Source organism: Nyctereutes procyonoides, unplaced genomic scaffold (genome assembly GCF_905146905.1).
Source record: "Nyctereutes procyonoides isolate TBG_1078 unplaced genomic scaffold, NYPRO_anot_genome, whole genome shotgun sequence".
In the NCBI taxonomy this organism is placed as follows: domain Eukaryota; kingdom Metazoa; phylum Chordata; class Mammalia; order Carnivora; family Canidae; genus Nyctereutes; species Nyctereutes procyonoides.
Genome location: NW_026575044.1, coordinates 48,581,447 through 48,596,171, shown reverse-complemented (window position 1 = coordinate 48,596,171; position 14,725 = coordinate 48,581,447). Strand labels below are relative to the sequence as shown.

Below are 14,725 nucleotides of genomic sequence, written 5' to 3'. Positions count from 1 at the left end.
TTCTGGAAACATTTAATATCACTTAATACTCTTCTGAAGCTTTACTTGATTTTAAACCTCTGACTTTGTATACCAGTTGTATTCTTCACCCTAGATCAGGCTATTAGTGCTTCTTGGAAGGTGTTAATAAAGGCAGCTTTCAGAAGCAGAGTTAAATCTTCAAATTTGCAATTTTAAATTATGTAAAATAACCATTCTCTTTTCTTCTTAGTTGATCAGCTATTATATCGTTTCCGAATACACTGTGTTCTTTTGGTTCTCTTTGCTTTCTGTTCATGAAGCTGTTCTGTTCCATCCATGCCTATTTGACAAAGTAAATTGTCAGTGTGTTTGCTGTCTCTAGACTCACTACCTCCCCAAATTCTTTTCCTGAGATTTTTCGGATATTCAGAGCTTTTGCATCTTGGCTGTCAATAGTGCCGGAATGAGAGCACTGCTTTCTGATCTGTACCTTTTCAATTGTGTATTTGTGTGTATTGTCCAGCAAACTGCAAGTCCATCTGCTGTAGCAGTCTAGTTCTGTATTTTTGCAAATTAGAGCACCTTCAATGGGCCTGACACATAGTTGGCACGTAATAAACCATGAATGAATTGTAAGGAGATCATTTCCTCTCAGATGCCTTAAGTAGCTACACCTCTTATGCCAGTGTTTTTGTCAGTTTAGCGCAATGGCAACTTTTTAAAATAAGATTGATTGCTCCTGGTACAAATTTGGAAGTATTTCACTGATGTGAAAACTTCTTTTAGTTAATTCACAGTACTGGAAAGATGTATGTTCTTTGCTTTTGTCTCAGGATATAGTGCTTCTTGAACCAGATATTCCACAGGTCATTTTCTCCATGAAATACATGTACTTATTTTTCTAGGCCTTGAGTTGCTAGTCCAGAACTCAGAGGGTATTAATAGGAAACCTATGCAGACACTAAAGGAAAATTAAGGTTCTGTTAGAGAAATCTCTGGCTTACCCTGGTGGCCTTATTGACCCACACCTCGTGGGAAATTGGGGCTTCTCTCATTTTGCAGAATCAGAGGTCTCCTCAGCTTTCAAAACAATGTTTGCTTGTGTAATAGCATTTGGAAATCTGACAGCTAATATCAGAATTTTGGTATTTAGCAGCTCGATCTTGCATTGACTAGCTCTCAGCTCTGGGAAAAATCAGTATTCAGATAATTTATATTTTTGACAGTTTGAAGCAACTATATTCATGTAGTGTACTTCTTCCCGGAATTTAATAGTAGGGAAAATATTTTTTTGTCTCTTTAAAATCATACACTAGGAGTTTTAAGTTTGGACAAACTAGTAATGTAACATTACTAATGTTACTAATGGCTAATGACTTAGCCATTCCTTTTTTTTTTTTTTTTTTTGCTAAGAATATTAAAATTTAATCTTAATGCCACAGTGAGAATAGCAATCAAGGAATTAAGGAATTTCAGGCCCATGGAATAGTTTTGCATCCTGAATGGCCTTTATTGTTGTTTTTTGAGAGCGGGGCGGGGGGGGGGAGGGCAAAGGGAGAGAGAGAATCTTACGCAGGCTCCACACCCAATGTGGGACTCCGTCTCACAACCCTGAGGTCAGGACTTAAGCTAAAATCAAGAGACGGACACTTAACCCACTGAGCCACCCAGGTGCCTTCTTGAATGGCCTTTTATATGGTTCTTTTTGTGTATTTCAAATGTAGGGTTTTTAAAACTTTATCAGAAGTCTTACAAGTTTAAACCCATTTGGTTCCCACTCCCCCCAAACAATTATAATTATCTTGTTTCTATAATTTTTTAAATTTAGTTTTCATATCAGAAAAACTGCAAAAATAGCACAAAGAATCCCATATGCCCCTCAGATTCTTTAGATGTTAACATTTTACCATATTTGCTTTACTGCTTTATTTTTCTGAATTCTTTGAGGTTTTAGATATGATACTCTTTACCTTAAGTATTACACTGTGGGGATCCCTGGGTGGCGCAGCGGTTTGGCGCCTGCCTTTGGCCCAGGGCGCGATCCTGGAGACCCGGGATCGAATCCCACATCGGGCTCCCGGTGCATGGAGCCTGCTTCTCCCTCTGCCTGTGTCTCTGCCTCTCTCTCTCTCTCTCTGTGACTATCGTAAATAAATAAATAAATAAATTTTTAAAAAAAAAGTATTACACTGTGTATTTTCTCAAAATGCAGGCATTAATATATAACCATGGTCCAATTACCAAAATATTAATAAATTAACACAGATACAGTACTTTCATCTAATCTGGAGACTTTATTCAAATTTCCCCAATCACCCCACTAAATTTTTTTAAACAAAAGAAAAGTATTTTAATAAGGATTATGTGGTTGGAAAATATGTAATTCGTGTAGAAGACATTTATTTGGCATAACAGCACTAGGCTTAAGAACTGTTTTGGAGAGACACCTATGTGGCTCAGCGATTGAGCATCTGTCTGCCTTTGGCCCAAGGCGTGATCCCTGAGTCCTGGGATTGAGTCCCACATCGGGCTCCCTGCATGGAGCCTGCTTCTCCCTCTGCCTGTGTCTCTGCCTCTCTCTCTGTATCTCTCGTGAATAAAGTTAAAAAAAAAAAAAATCTTAAAAAAAAACTGTTTCAGAGAGGGAAGGAATCCTAAAGGATGTCTAAGCCAGTCCCTTATCTTATGAATGAGGAATAAATGTGGAATCATCAAGGCCTTGAAAGGCTCACGGGTTTATGGTGACGTTGGGCTGCTCTGGGACAAGGATGAAAGAAGTCAGGGTCCAGCTCTCCTGCAGGTGTAACACAACTGTCTCACATGCTTCCTGTCCGTTATCAGACCCTCTGCATGGAGCCTGCTTCTCCCTCTGCCTGTGTCTCTGCCTCTCTCTCTCTGTGTCTCTCATGAATAAATAAAATCTTAAAAATAATAATCATGTATTTTAAAAAATACATGTCTTTGAAAACAGTGTGAACATGACCGTGAGATAAAGCCTAGCAGAGAGAAGTTGATAATTGAATGAGAACTTGTGTGGTAGCTACTTAACTGAGATGTTCCACAGGTGTTAATGTCACCTTCCGTTTGCATGGTCCTGGTAAGCCTCCTGTTTAATAGCTTTTTACTGGGTATATTTAAAGGTACATATTGTTACAGGAGCACCTTTAATTTTTTCCCACACTCACTTTCAAGTTTACCTACACCCATTCTTACTTCCCCCTCATGTTTCTTGGAAGGAAGTGTGTCTTGCCCCATTGAGTCTGTGGGCCTGTGTTCTTGAGCTCACGTTCTCTCTTACTTCTTGGAAGAACACTGCTTTATCAGTGATTTCATCCATCTCCCGTGCCTGCAGTTCCTACATCTCTTCTGACCTCTTTCTCTAAGGCATCACAAGAAAAATGCCTTCACTCTGTTACTCCATATGCCTGTCATGTTTCCATTCATCTTTCTTGCCTTGTGGGCATCTGTGCCCTGCACCCGTCCTTCTGAGTTGATAGAGCTCTGATCCTGGTGTCTGACTGGTTTCCCATGGACGTCCCCACCCAGAAGGCAACCAAGATACCTCACTCAACCTGGAGACCAGGTTGGAACTGACCAGACTGGAACTCATTAGCCTTCTCATCACAGCGTTCTTGTGTTTTCCATTTTTAGTTGGTGCTACCAGAATCTGTTCCATCACACTAGCCAGAAATTTGGCAGTCTATCCAGATTTCTGTTTTTCCCCATCTCCAGCATGCAACAAGTAAACAGATCCTATTGGTCTTGTCATCATTTGAATGTGTTTACTTCTTCATAGCCCCAGACGTACTGCCTTCATTCACCAAGTCCTCTCTGGCTCTCACTGCCATTCCAGAGTTCCTGCCTCCTGTCTCACCTGCACTCCATTTTCTACACCGCTTCCAGGATGCTCTCTCAAAAATCACACATCTACAAATGCGATTCTCCTAATTTTTCCATTATTCCCTGTAGCCCATAGGATCCATTCCAGAGGTGTCAGATATGGAATACAGTGGTTCTGGCAAAGTTTTTCACCCTAGTCACCCAACATTTCCTTCTCCATAAAACAACAACAACAAAACAACACCAAAAAAACCTCATGGCTATTTTCGGAGTACTATAATATGTCTTGTGTTATTCCTGCCTTTGTGTATGCTTTTTCTCCCTTGAATACATGTTCTTCCCCTAGCCTCATAAACATTTACTGGTTTCTTCTAAACGCAGCTTCTGTCATTTCCTCTGAGCCTCTTCATTTCCGCTCCATCCTGCCTGCTATGCGCAGTCTATGTACTTCTGTACTTAACACTCTTTCTGGTGGTTACTTGCTTACATGGTTGTTTCTCCTGTTTGCCTCTAATTGTAATCTCCTTGCCCAGACCTGCACCTCATTCACATCTGGATCCTCAATACTGGCTTCCTTCCCTGGCTCCTAGTAGGTGCTCAATACGTGTTTGTTAAATTTAATGGAGTCAAAATATACAGGATAAACATTAAAACTTAACTGTCAGTGCTTTAGTTTAGATAATGGATAGTGGTTATTAGTGGACTTTAATTTAGGAGCTTTGTACCATCTGTCCATATTAATTGAGTCATAACTATCTTGGGAAAACATTTGGGAGTGCAGCTGGAAAGTATGAAAGAGGGAAAAAAAAAACTTCATTTACACTAAACTGAATGTTAATATTCTGAGATAGTAAATAAGGATCTTTCCTAATACTGTATAGAGGTTTTTTCCTTTTCTTTTTTAATAAAAGCAAATAGGTTTTAATTTTCAGCTTTGCAATACATCATTGGAGCAGTGGCAATACCATAATCCTAAGAATCAGATCATTTTTGAAGTGCATTGTAGGAATTTATCTTCCTACAATTTTTCTTTATTATTGGAATTAGCCTGGTATTTAAGAATCCTGGGGCTCTGCAATGTTAGCTTTTCCAACTCATGTAATGCTTTAATATCTAGACTTATGCTTAACAGATGTTTACATCTCTGAACACAGAACAACTGATGGAAAAAGAAGCATTACCAGTACATACACTACTCATTTTGTATGAATAATCTGTAATTTTTAATATTGAACTTGTCTAAATACTGTATGTAGTGTCTTTCATTGAGTTTTTTTCAGTAATTATTTTTATACTTTCATTTTTTTCCTGCCCCAAATGAAACAATAAAAGGATCAGAGATCAAGAAGTCCCAGAGGATGTACAGATCAGGCCAGAGGATGTTTCTTCAGATCCCAGTATTAGTAATTCCAGTGTCAAACTGGAAAACATGGTGGAAGATCGTGCTGAAACATCTGGGAAATCTCCAGGTGAAATAAGTGTCCCAATGGACAGCTCTTTACTTTGTACTTTGTCCTCAGAATCTCATCAGGAAGCAGCTAGTAATGAGAATGATAAAAAGCCTGCTAACTACAAATCTGCATTACGGCCAGAGGGTGGCACCAGCTCACCAGATTCAGCTCTCTTAGATCAGGAATTGTACAACTCCTTCCATTTCTGGAGGACTCCTCTTCCTGAAATAGACCTAGATGTAGAGCTTGAGCAGGGCTGTGGGAACACTCTCAGCCCAGAGAGACCAGAGGAAACCCCTGAAGTCACCATACCAGGTTCCTCAAATATCACTATGGCCACCAGGAAGGAACTTGAAGAAATGATAGAAAATCTAGAGCCACACATCGATGATCCAGATGTTAAAGGTATGGAAAGAGTCTCTCAAGTTCTTTACAGCTGTTATAAAACGTTATTTACTGACTTTTTTCCCAGAAAAAAATGCCTTTTAAAAACTTATTTCACCATCGTCATCATGTATTGTGTCTTGAGAAATACGATTAATCCGATGCTTAGGAAATCTCATTTAGATGAGCTCATCACTGTTGCTAACTGGCATACAGATCGATGGGTCACTGGCCCTGACATCTTCACAGTCCATCCGACAGTGCTGCACAACTTCAGATCTGGAGCCCTGCCTTAGCTGTTTTGCTCTGGGTCTCATTAACTTTTTTTATAAAATAGCAGCAGATACAGTGTTGCTCTTTAAGAAAGGACTGTGGTCTTATAACAGTAGACAGAAATACCTGTTTCCCATGGAACATGATGTTTTAAGAGCTGTAAACATAAGAGTCATTTGGATTTCTGTTTCTTCAGTTTTGAATTTTTTTCCATTGGGTTGCACATGTATCACTCAGGTCCTTCCATTGTGAACGATAGCCTTAAAGGTTGTTCTTTGTTAAAAAGGAGCCTCTTACAAAGGGGGGAAATATGTTCTAAATCAGTCAGTGAGAAATGAGCCACCCTGAACCAGTCCCCGTTGTTCCATCTGCTGGGGCTTAGGATACAGCTTAAGGTCCATGGGGCTGGGACCTAATACTGGCGTTGTCTTTTCCTTAGAAGACTAAAACCCTCCTCATGACTCTTGTAACCAGTGAAATCTGAAAGAGTATTCAAAACAAAAACCAGTTTTGGAAAATTTCCTATAACTACAAGTCTTCAGATTTTCCATCACTTCATGGACTTACTTTTTCTCTATCCCACTCTTTTTCTCTCTTTTTCTTTCTCCTTCTCTTTTTCTTTTCCCTTTACCTTTTTTTTTTTTTCACCTTGTTAGTTCCAGAAGCTAAAACTTCTAAACTATCAGTTTGCTCATTGTTGGGAAATGCCCATTTTTAAAGCAAATAAAATGATAGCTTCAGTACAAAATATACAAAACCTGTTATGCTTGGGATACCTCGGTGGCTGAGCAGTTTAGCACCTGCCTTCCGCCCAGGGCCTGATCCTGGAGTCCCGGTATTGAGTCTCACATTGGGCTCCCTACAGGGAACCTGCTTCTCCCTCTGCCTGTGTCTCTCATGAATAAATAAATAAAATCTTTAAAAAAAAAAAAAGTTGCCCTATTATAATTTTATACTTAGAGAAAAATTAAATGACTAATTGAAGGCAAATTCATATCCTTGACTGTTGAATGTTATTTTAATTTAACTGGCAGATGATCGGTTTCATTTTTTTTAACCTTTTCTTGTAGGTTTATTGGGATATAATTTCTATCAGTAGACTCTAGCATTCTGAATGGACACTTGTATGAGCTTAGACATGCATGCAGTTGTGTGCAGCCACTGTCCAAATACAGAACCATTATACCACCCTAGAACACTCCTCTGTGCACCTTCTAGTCCATCTGTCCTTTCCTGCCCAGCTACTAGCAACCACTGACCCATTTTCTGTCCCTGTGATTTTTGCCTCTTTCAGATGCCACATAAATAAGAATCAAGTAATATAAGCCTTTTTTGAGTCTGTGTCTGTTGCTTGGCATCTGTATTTGAAATTTATCCTGGTTATTCCATGTATCACCAGTTCACTCTCTTTTGTTGCTTTTTTTTTTTTTTTTAATCATTCCTGTTTCATATATTCTGAAACAAAGGCAAGAACAGGGGCAGCCCAGGTGGCTCAGCGGTTTAGCGCCACCTTCAGCCCAGGGCCTTATCCTGGAGACCCAGGATTGAGTCCCATGTCGGGCTCCCTGCCTGGAGTCTGCTTCTCCCTCTGCTTGTGTCTCTGCCTCTCTCTCTCTCTCCTTCTGTGTCTCATGAGAATAAATAAATAAAATCTTAAAAAAAAAAAAAAGAACAGAGGATGGAATATTTCCAATAGAATATCCTATTTTTTATCTCTTGTGGTAGGTTATTTTTTGTGAAAACCTTAACAGCTTTGCTCTCTCTGCTCATCCTCAGTGTTGCTCCTGTCACTGATGTACCCCCTGACCTAGTAGTCTGCGTTATGTGACAGCTTGATGAGGTTGCAAAAATTGAGTTTCATTAGACTCTTACCTGAGTAATTTGCCTGCATCCCTTCCTCTCTGCCCCCCTCAGATGAGAAGCATTGAGACACACAGAATTACTCCTAAAAACTCAGGATGTTTACAGCCAAGGATACTCAATGTTTGATAAACATTTGCTTTACAGCTTTAAGCTTTAAAAATTTTAGCTTTAACAGTTTTATTGTTTATCAGGTTATCCAGTTGATCAAACTTTAGTAATTCATATATTGAGTGAATCTTATATTCCACTTTTATGGAAAAAAGATCACTAGGTTGGCTTTCTAGGCCTGTTCTGGGAGCTCTCACTGCATTCCAGTACCTGCTAGATCTCTGACACATCTTAGCATTTAACGAATGGTAATTGAAATATTTGAATATGCTATGTTAAAAAAATTTTTTTAACAAATAAGCTAAAAGCGATAGTGTGCTTTTTCAAAAAGACCTGTTCAAACATACAGGTTTGAGAATATGACTATTTCAGAAGATAGCTAATGCTGTTTCACTTAAAATAGAACTACAAATGTACAGGCTGCAGGTGAGAGATTTCAATACAAATGCTATATTGCGATTTAGTTGGTTCTCTTTCTAATTCAGCTCTTAAGCCTGCTGAATTGAAAAATTGAAATTACAGTCTTCTTTCTGTCCATAATGATGACATAACATATGCATTGATTCATTGATTCATTTAGCATTACTTAGTGAGCACCTACTGTTGTGCTGGATCCTTTCCTAAGCACTAATTATATAGCAGCAACAAACCAGACAAAAGTCCCAGCCTCAAAGAGCACAGAGGGTGACAGCACACAGACTGCCTGTGCATCAGATGTTCTGCAGTAATTAAGAGGTGGGCAGTGTTGAGCATTTTCTGTTTAGGCTACAGAATTCCTGAATGTTTTATTTTATTGAAATCTGAGGGTCTGTTTAACTTGTGTTAAATATCAGTAACTGTGCCTTGATTTTCCATAGTATCAGCAGGTGTTCTGAAGGGACTGGACCTTAACTTTGGATGCATTCTCATTTCTAATTCTGCCATTGTGGGCAGCCACGAATTGTCAAGAAATGTCCACCTTTTTGGAGTAGTTCTGTCACATGTGTAATTTTTTCTTGTCAGCTGAGCTGTAAAATGGTAAAGCAGCAATGCCCAGAGAAAGCGTTTTAGGACAGATGCTGAAAAGTGAAGTTTGAGCTTTCCCAGGCCTCCATGTCCCTTGTTAGCCTTTAGGGGTATTGTCACAAGCCGGAACGAGGCTGGGGCTGCTTCTTAGAAGGTGACCTTTGCTTCACAGTCTTGCTAATTTAACTCTTACCCTTGTCAAAGCATTGGTGGGGTTTTTTTCTTTGTGGATTTTTGGTCAAAAAATGTGTTTCCATCGACTAGGAAGATACTCTTGTCAGGAAAAAGAAAGCTGTTTCTCAGTTCTAGAACAAAAACATACCCGACATGGCATGCCAATGAGGGAAGTTGTAAGAGATCCCCCCTTTTCTAAAATACTTACCTAGGGAATGTGACGTTTTTCTGTCTTTGTCTAGGGCAGTTTTAAAATCTCTGGCATTTGGGATCACCAAGCTAAGTAGGATTACCAAGGTGATGCCACCTTGGTTTCCTATAGCTAGATTCATAGACTACTAAAGGAAAAAATGCCCAAGCTCACAAAATACAGATTTCTATCCACTTTTGCCTCAGTGGAAGAATTGGGCCATTTTGGTAGCCAAGATCAGAAGAATCGTATCGTTCCCTGATTGAAATCAATAAATTGTTAAGAAATTGTGACTAACCACAAGTATATATTGTATGGAAGAGTTGAAGATTTTTTTTTAATTTTTATTTATTTATGATAGTCACACACACACACAGAGAGAGAGAGAGAGAGAGAGAGAGAGAGAGAGAGGGGGAGAGAGAGAGGCAGAGACACAGGCAGAGGGAGAAGCAGGCTCCATGCACCAGGAGCCCGACGTGGGATTCGATCCCGGGTCTCCAGGATCGCACCCTGGGCCAAAGGCAAGCGCTAAACCGCTGCGCCACCCAGGGATCCCAGAGTTGGAGATTATTAAAAAGTTTTTAGCTTAACTGTACCAGCTTCTTCAGGGAAGGAATAAAATTCAGTTTCTAGGTTGTCCCTACTTCTGAGCATGAGTCACTAGGGACTGTTTCTTCATAAGTCCACCATTAAACCAGCCCTGGTTCCTGGCATTTCTGTGTATCTTTTAAGTAAAATGCAGATTTTGATGAAGACCCAGGTGTTCGGTGTTCTTCTGTTTGTTGCTGTGGTGTATCCTGCTGAAATTTCAGCATTTAGCCAGGCATTAGAATCTCCATTCTCTGGCTGGAAAGTGGAAGCATAAGGTTTCCTCAGAAATCAGCAATAGGCTCTGTCTGGATGATCTTTATATTATCGACTTTTTGAGAAATGTAACATCACAGTGTAACTCATGGAAACTCTTGTGAATGTACAAACATTAAAGTGGACACATATGTAGTCCATTTAGAGAGAAATGACTCCAGGCCTTTTCTGTGAAAGGCCTTGATTAGTTACTATCCCGGAAACAAATAAAATGAATTAGGGCTCTTTTTCACCCTGTGCATTTTATGTGGGACAAAACATTTTAAACTTTATGTATTGTGCAATCTCCTTTAGTACTATTTTTATTTTTGTTTTGGAAACTTTTTTAAAAGATTCCAGAAGGGAGCCTAAACTATTTTAAAAGGATTATTACACATTGCAGCTAGAATTCTCAAAAGAATGAGCATATTTTCATGAGTAACTTTTTATGATTAAACACCTTCGGTTTACTTACCTAATTTAGCAGCTGATGACCTAATAGAATAGAACCTCATCCTGTGTCTGTGTTGCCAGGGTCCCGATGTGCTTGGGCCTAAGCATCATAAATGCTGCAGCACCGTAAGAGGCTGTCTTCATGAAAGTCCTATGATTGCTTTCTTATAATCTTTGAGTGGAGTGGGGACACACTTTCTGATCTTTCTGCCAATTAATTTCAAAGTTAAAATTGATGAATTTTTATATTTTGAACATCCAGGTGGATTGTTATTTGAATAAGGAATCAAAACTTTTTTTTTTTTCCTGCATGTCTCATTTGTTTGGGAGAAGAAAGAACGCCTTATAACTGAAAACGTAGACAGTGAAATTTGCCAGATTTTGGAATAACTGCTTGGTAATTTGTTGTTTTGGTTTGCTGCAAGCAAGATGTGCTCACCTGGGGGTATCTAAGTCACTAATTTCATTTTCAAAAGGAATTAGGAAAATAATATAAACTGGAATAAGAAATGAGATGTTGAAATGTAACTGCAACAAAAATCTTTGTAATTACCATTGTTTTATGTTGGCAGGGTTTGTGTGACTGCTCTTCTGCTAAAATAGCTTAGTAAGTAAGCCTTGTCAGTTCGATTCATGCACTACCAAAACATAGTTAACTTACACTGAAATTGACTCCTTTTAATAAACTGGAGGTACCTCCAAAACTAGATAGCATTTCTCTTTCATACTAACGCAGAATAATGTACAGTAGTAGATAAACATTTTTAATCTCACGAAAGCATATTAGTTTTCTCCTTTTCCTCTTGAAGGACTAATGATTTACCACAGTAGTTTTTTTTCAGCTTTTTGATGGCAGTGTCAAAAAAGTGTACATTTCATTGATAACCTGTAATGCAAACGGAAAAGAAACTCGTGAGCACGTTGCCCATTCTGCCGCTCACATGCCGTTTCCCTGTTCCACCCATAGCGCAAGTGGACGTGCTGTCCGCCGCGCTGCGCGCTTCCAGCCTGGATGCTCGTGAGGAGGCCAGCGACGCAGAGAAGAGAAGTGACATGCAAGATGAGCTGGGTGTAAATGAGCTACCAAACTGTAAAATAAATCACACCGCCTCCGTGCCTTTAATCAGCGATGCTGTTGAGGTAATGCATTCAGTAAAGTGTTTAGTGAAAAATCGTTCCAATCAGAAGTCTTTTGTTGGGGAATAGTTGTAGCTAATCACTTTCAAATTAGTACATTCTGTTTGTTACTGATTTTCTCAGCTCTCTCTTTTGCATAAAGTAATAGTAATTGTCACCACATCCTGTCTTTGTGACATTAGTGTGTCATGTTCAGTGCTTAGAAATGTAAATCCCAATCTCGTCTACATGACCATTTGAGTAGCCTCAACGTGTTAACGTAGCTCACTGCAGTGAAATAGTCTTACTGGAAACAAAGCCCTTTATCAAGAATAATTAACTCTTCCCTTTTCTTTTTGGAGAGGTGCTTTGTTTCTGATCGGACCATTTCACTGCAGCAAGCAACACAGTATTCTGAGCAGAAGATCGGGACTTGAGGCCATGTTGCGGAGGGGCCAGTGGCATTATCTGGACTCTGGAGTGTGAGGGTGGGTACTGTTACTAGCATCATCTTCACTGTGTACTTGGAGCTGTTCTGTGTGATCCTTCCCTAATTTCCCACCACATCCCTCACCCCTGGCCAGCATCATGTGGTATTGATATTTCTTATCCCTTGTTTGTATAAACGAGGGGAAGGAATAGCACCACTGGTTGCTAGAATCAAAAGGTCACAGATCAGAGCAGCTTGAGTGATAAGCTCAGGAAAGAGTGCCTGCAAACACACTGGGGATGGAGAGGGTTCTTAGAGCTTCAGTGGATTTCTGTTTTGTTTTGTGTTAGGTGACAGCTAGTCAAGTTAGAAATCTTACATAATACCAGTGCTTCAGAATGAAACCCTGGCTACCTGTCGTCATTGGAGATTTGAATACTGTGGTATCTCTGCATTTTAGAAGGTGTTTTGTTTGTTTGGAGTTTCTTGGAGCTATTAAAAAAGTATATTTGTGAAATTAGAAACAGCCAGGAATAGAAACAGTAGAAGAAAAATTACATAGGACATCCCATGGCCTCTACAATGTTGACCAAGAGCACCCCCTAAATACTATTTATAAGTAAGCTGATTTTAGATATTTGAGCCACTTCAAAATTACTTCAAAATTACATTTTTTAATGAGCTTATTCTGGAATTCATTTTCATACAGTTAGCAACCTATTTAGCAAGTTTAACTCAAGTCAGGGGAGTTCTTATGAGGTCTTAGGTATTTTCATAAGCTTTTACAAGCATGAAAAATTTATATGTATTTATATCTTTGGGCAGTCCTAAAAGGTAAGTAACCTTGTAAAATGGTTTAAGTGAAGGAAACTTACAGCAGGGACGGTTCTTCACGTAAATGTTTTTTCCTAACAGAATATGGACTCCGCCCTTCGCTATATTCATAATGATTCAGACTTGAGCACCAACAGTAGTTTCAGCCCTGATGAGGAGAGGCGATCTAAAGTACAAGTAAGTAACAAGTCTTTATACTGTGTGGGTCTCTTGTTAATTGTCTTCTAAACCCATTTCCCACTGAATTTGGTTCTCCTTAACAATGAGCTTTTTAAAAATAAGACTAGATCATACTTGTGATAAAATTCAAATAGAGTAAAATACAAGCAGAAATCTTCCTCTTTTCACACCTGTGATCACATTCTTCAGAGTAACCATGAATCACAACTCCTTGTATCTCTCTATCTTCTTTCTTTCGAGAGGAGAGCCTAGGGCAGAGAAAGCAGGAGAGAGAGAATCTCCACACCTAACACAGACATGACACGGGACTTGAACTCAGGACCCTAAGATCATGACCTGCGCCAAAGTCAAGAGTCAGATGCTTAACTGACTGAGCTACCCAGACTCCCCTGGAGTTCTTCATAAACATTTTATAGGTACAGAATCATGCACACACACCCCTCTATGTCTGTCAAAGACAGAATCATGCCATCATACCTAGCTATTTCATGATGCCTAATTTGCCAAGAATTACAAGATACAAGTCAATTTCAGAGATGAAAATACCAAAAAAGTCCCAAAACCTTATAAAGTGCCATCAGTGGCAAGTTTTACTACTCCAATTTCAGAAATTTTAAAAGTGGGAAAATACACTTAAGAAATATTTGGACTATGACAGTTTGTACCTTTCTTCTGTGTGTGTGTATGTGTATCTTTCCATATGCTCACTCCCCCAACCCCCCACCCCCACCTACCACAGCAGCACAGTGTCAGCGCAGCGTGGCCTCCATCTTGAAAAAGGCGCTCTACCTTCCGTGGTGCCATACACACCTCCAAATTTAGCTCAGTGATCTTACACGCAGTGCTGCATTCATCGTGATTGTGTGTGCTATTTGCTTCTGGGACTGGTTTTCCTAGGTCAAATGGCATATGTTTTTTTATTCGATTTAGTAAAAAAATGAAGTTAGTACTCATAGTGTTGTAAACCTGCTTTCACCACTTCTATTACAGACATATTTTCAAGCTCATAAAAACATTGTCTTTGGCTCCTGGGTGACTCGGTTGGTTAAGCGTCTGCCTTCGGCTCAGGGATCAAGTCCGACATTGGGCTCCCTGCTCGGTGGGGAGTCTGCTTCTCCCTCTGCCTTTGCTCCTCCCTCTGCCCTGCTCATGCTTTTTCTCTCTCTGTCAAGTAAATAAAATCTTTAAAATATATATGTATTCTCATTCTCTTAATGAATTTAAACTCAGTTTTAAAATATTTTTTTAAATAAGTTTATATAGTTCACAATTCAAAAGATATTAAGCCATTGATGATACCTCCTTCTCGATTTTCTTTTCTACCATCCACTTGGCTTCCCCTAAAGCAACCAAGATTTTGTATACATTCTTCTTTTCCTCACATTTATATGAATGGTTAGATGTTTATTCACTTCAAATTTTTATAGATAATTGCTCAGTTTCCATCGAAAGGTGGGTTTTGTTTTCATAAAATCCATGTTGGTGATAGTGCGCCTAATTTATCACTTTCACGAGATTATGTCAGACCTGATGATCTTCGCCAGCTTTAAGAGGTGCTGGTCTTTTACATTTAGTGATCAGTTCTAATCATCCTCTACGCTGTATTCTGTTTGAAGATCT

General features: G+C 39.3%; 1 protein-coding gene across 4 annotated transcripts in view; it reads left to right on the top strand.

Annotated features, from left to right (window-relative positions):
- The window catches only part of PPP4R1 (protein phosphatase 4 regulatory subunit 1), a 61,365-nt gene that overhangs the window by 36,355 nt on the left and 10,285 nt on the right, over positions 1–14,725 (top strand). For all 4 annotated transcript variants that reach the window (XM_055324003.1, XM_055324002.1, XM_055324005.1 and 1 more), the window contains exons 11-13: positions 5,134–5,657; positions 11,513–11,685; positions 13,007–13,102. In XM_055324003.1, coding sequence (XP_055179978.1) covers positions 5,134–5,657; positions 11,513–11,685; positions 13,007–13,102 — 793 coding nt within the window. The remainder of the gene's footprint in view (positions 1–5,133; positions 5,658–11,512; positions 11,686–13,006; positions 13,103–14,725) is intronic.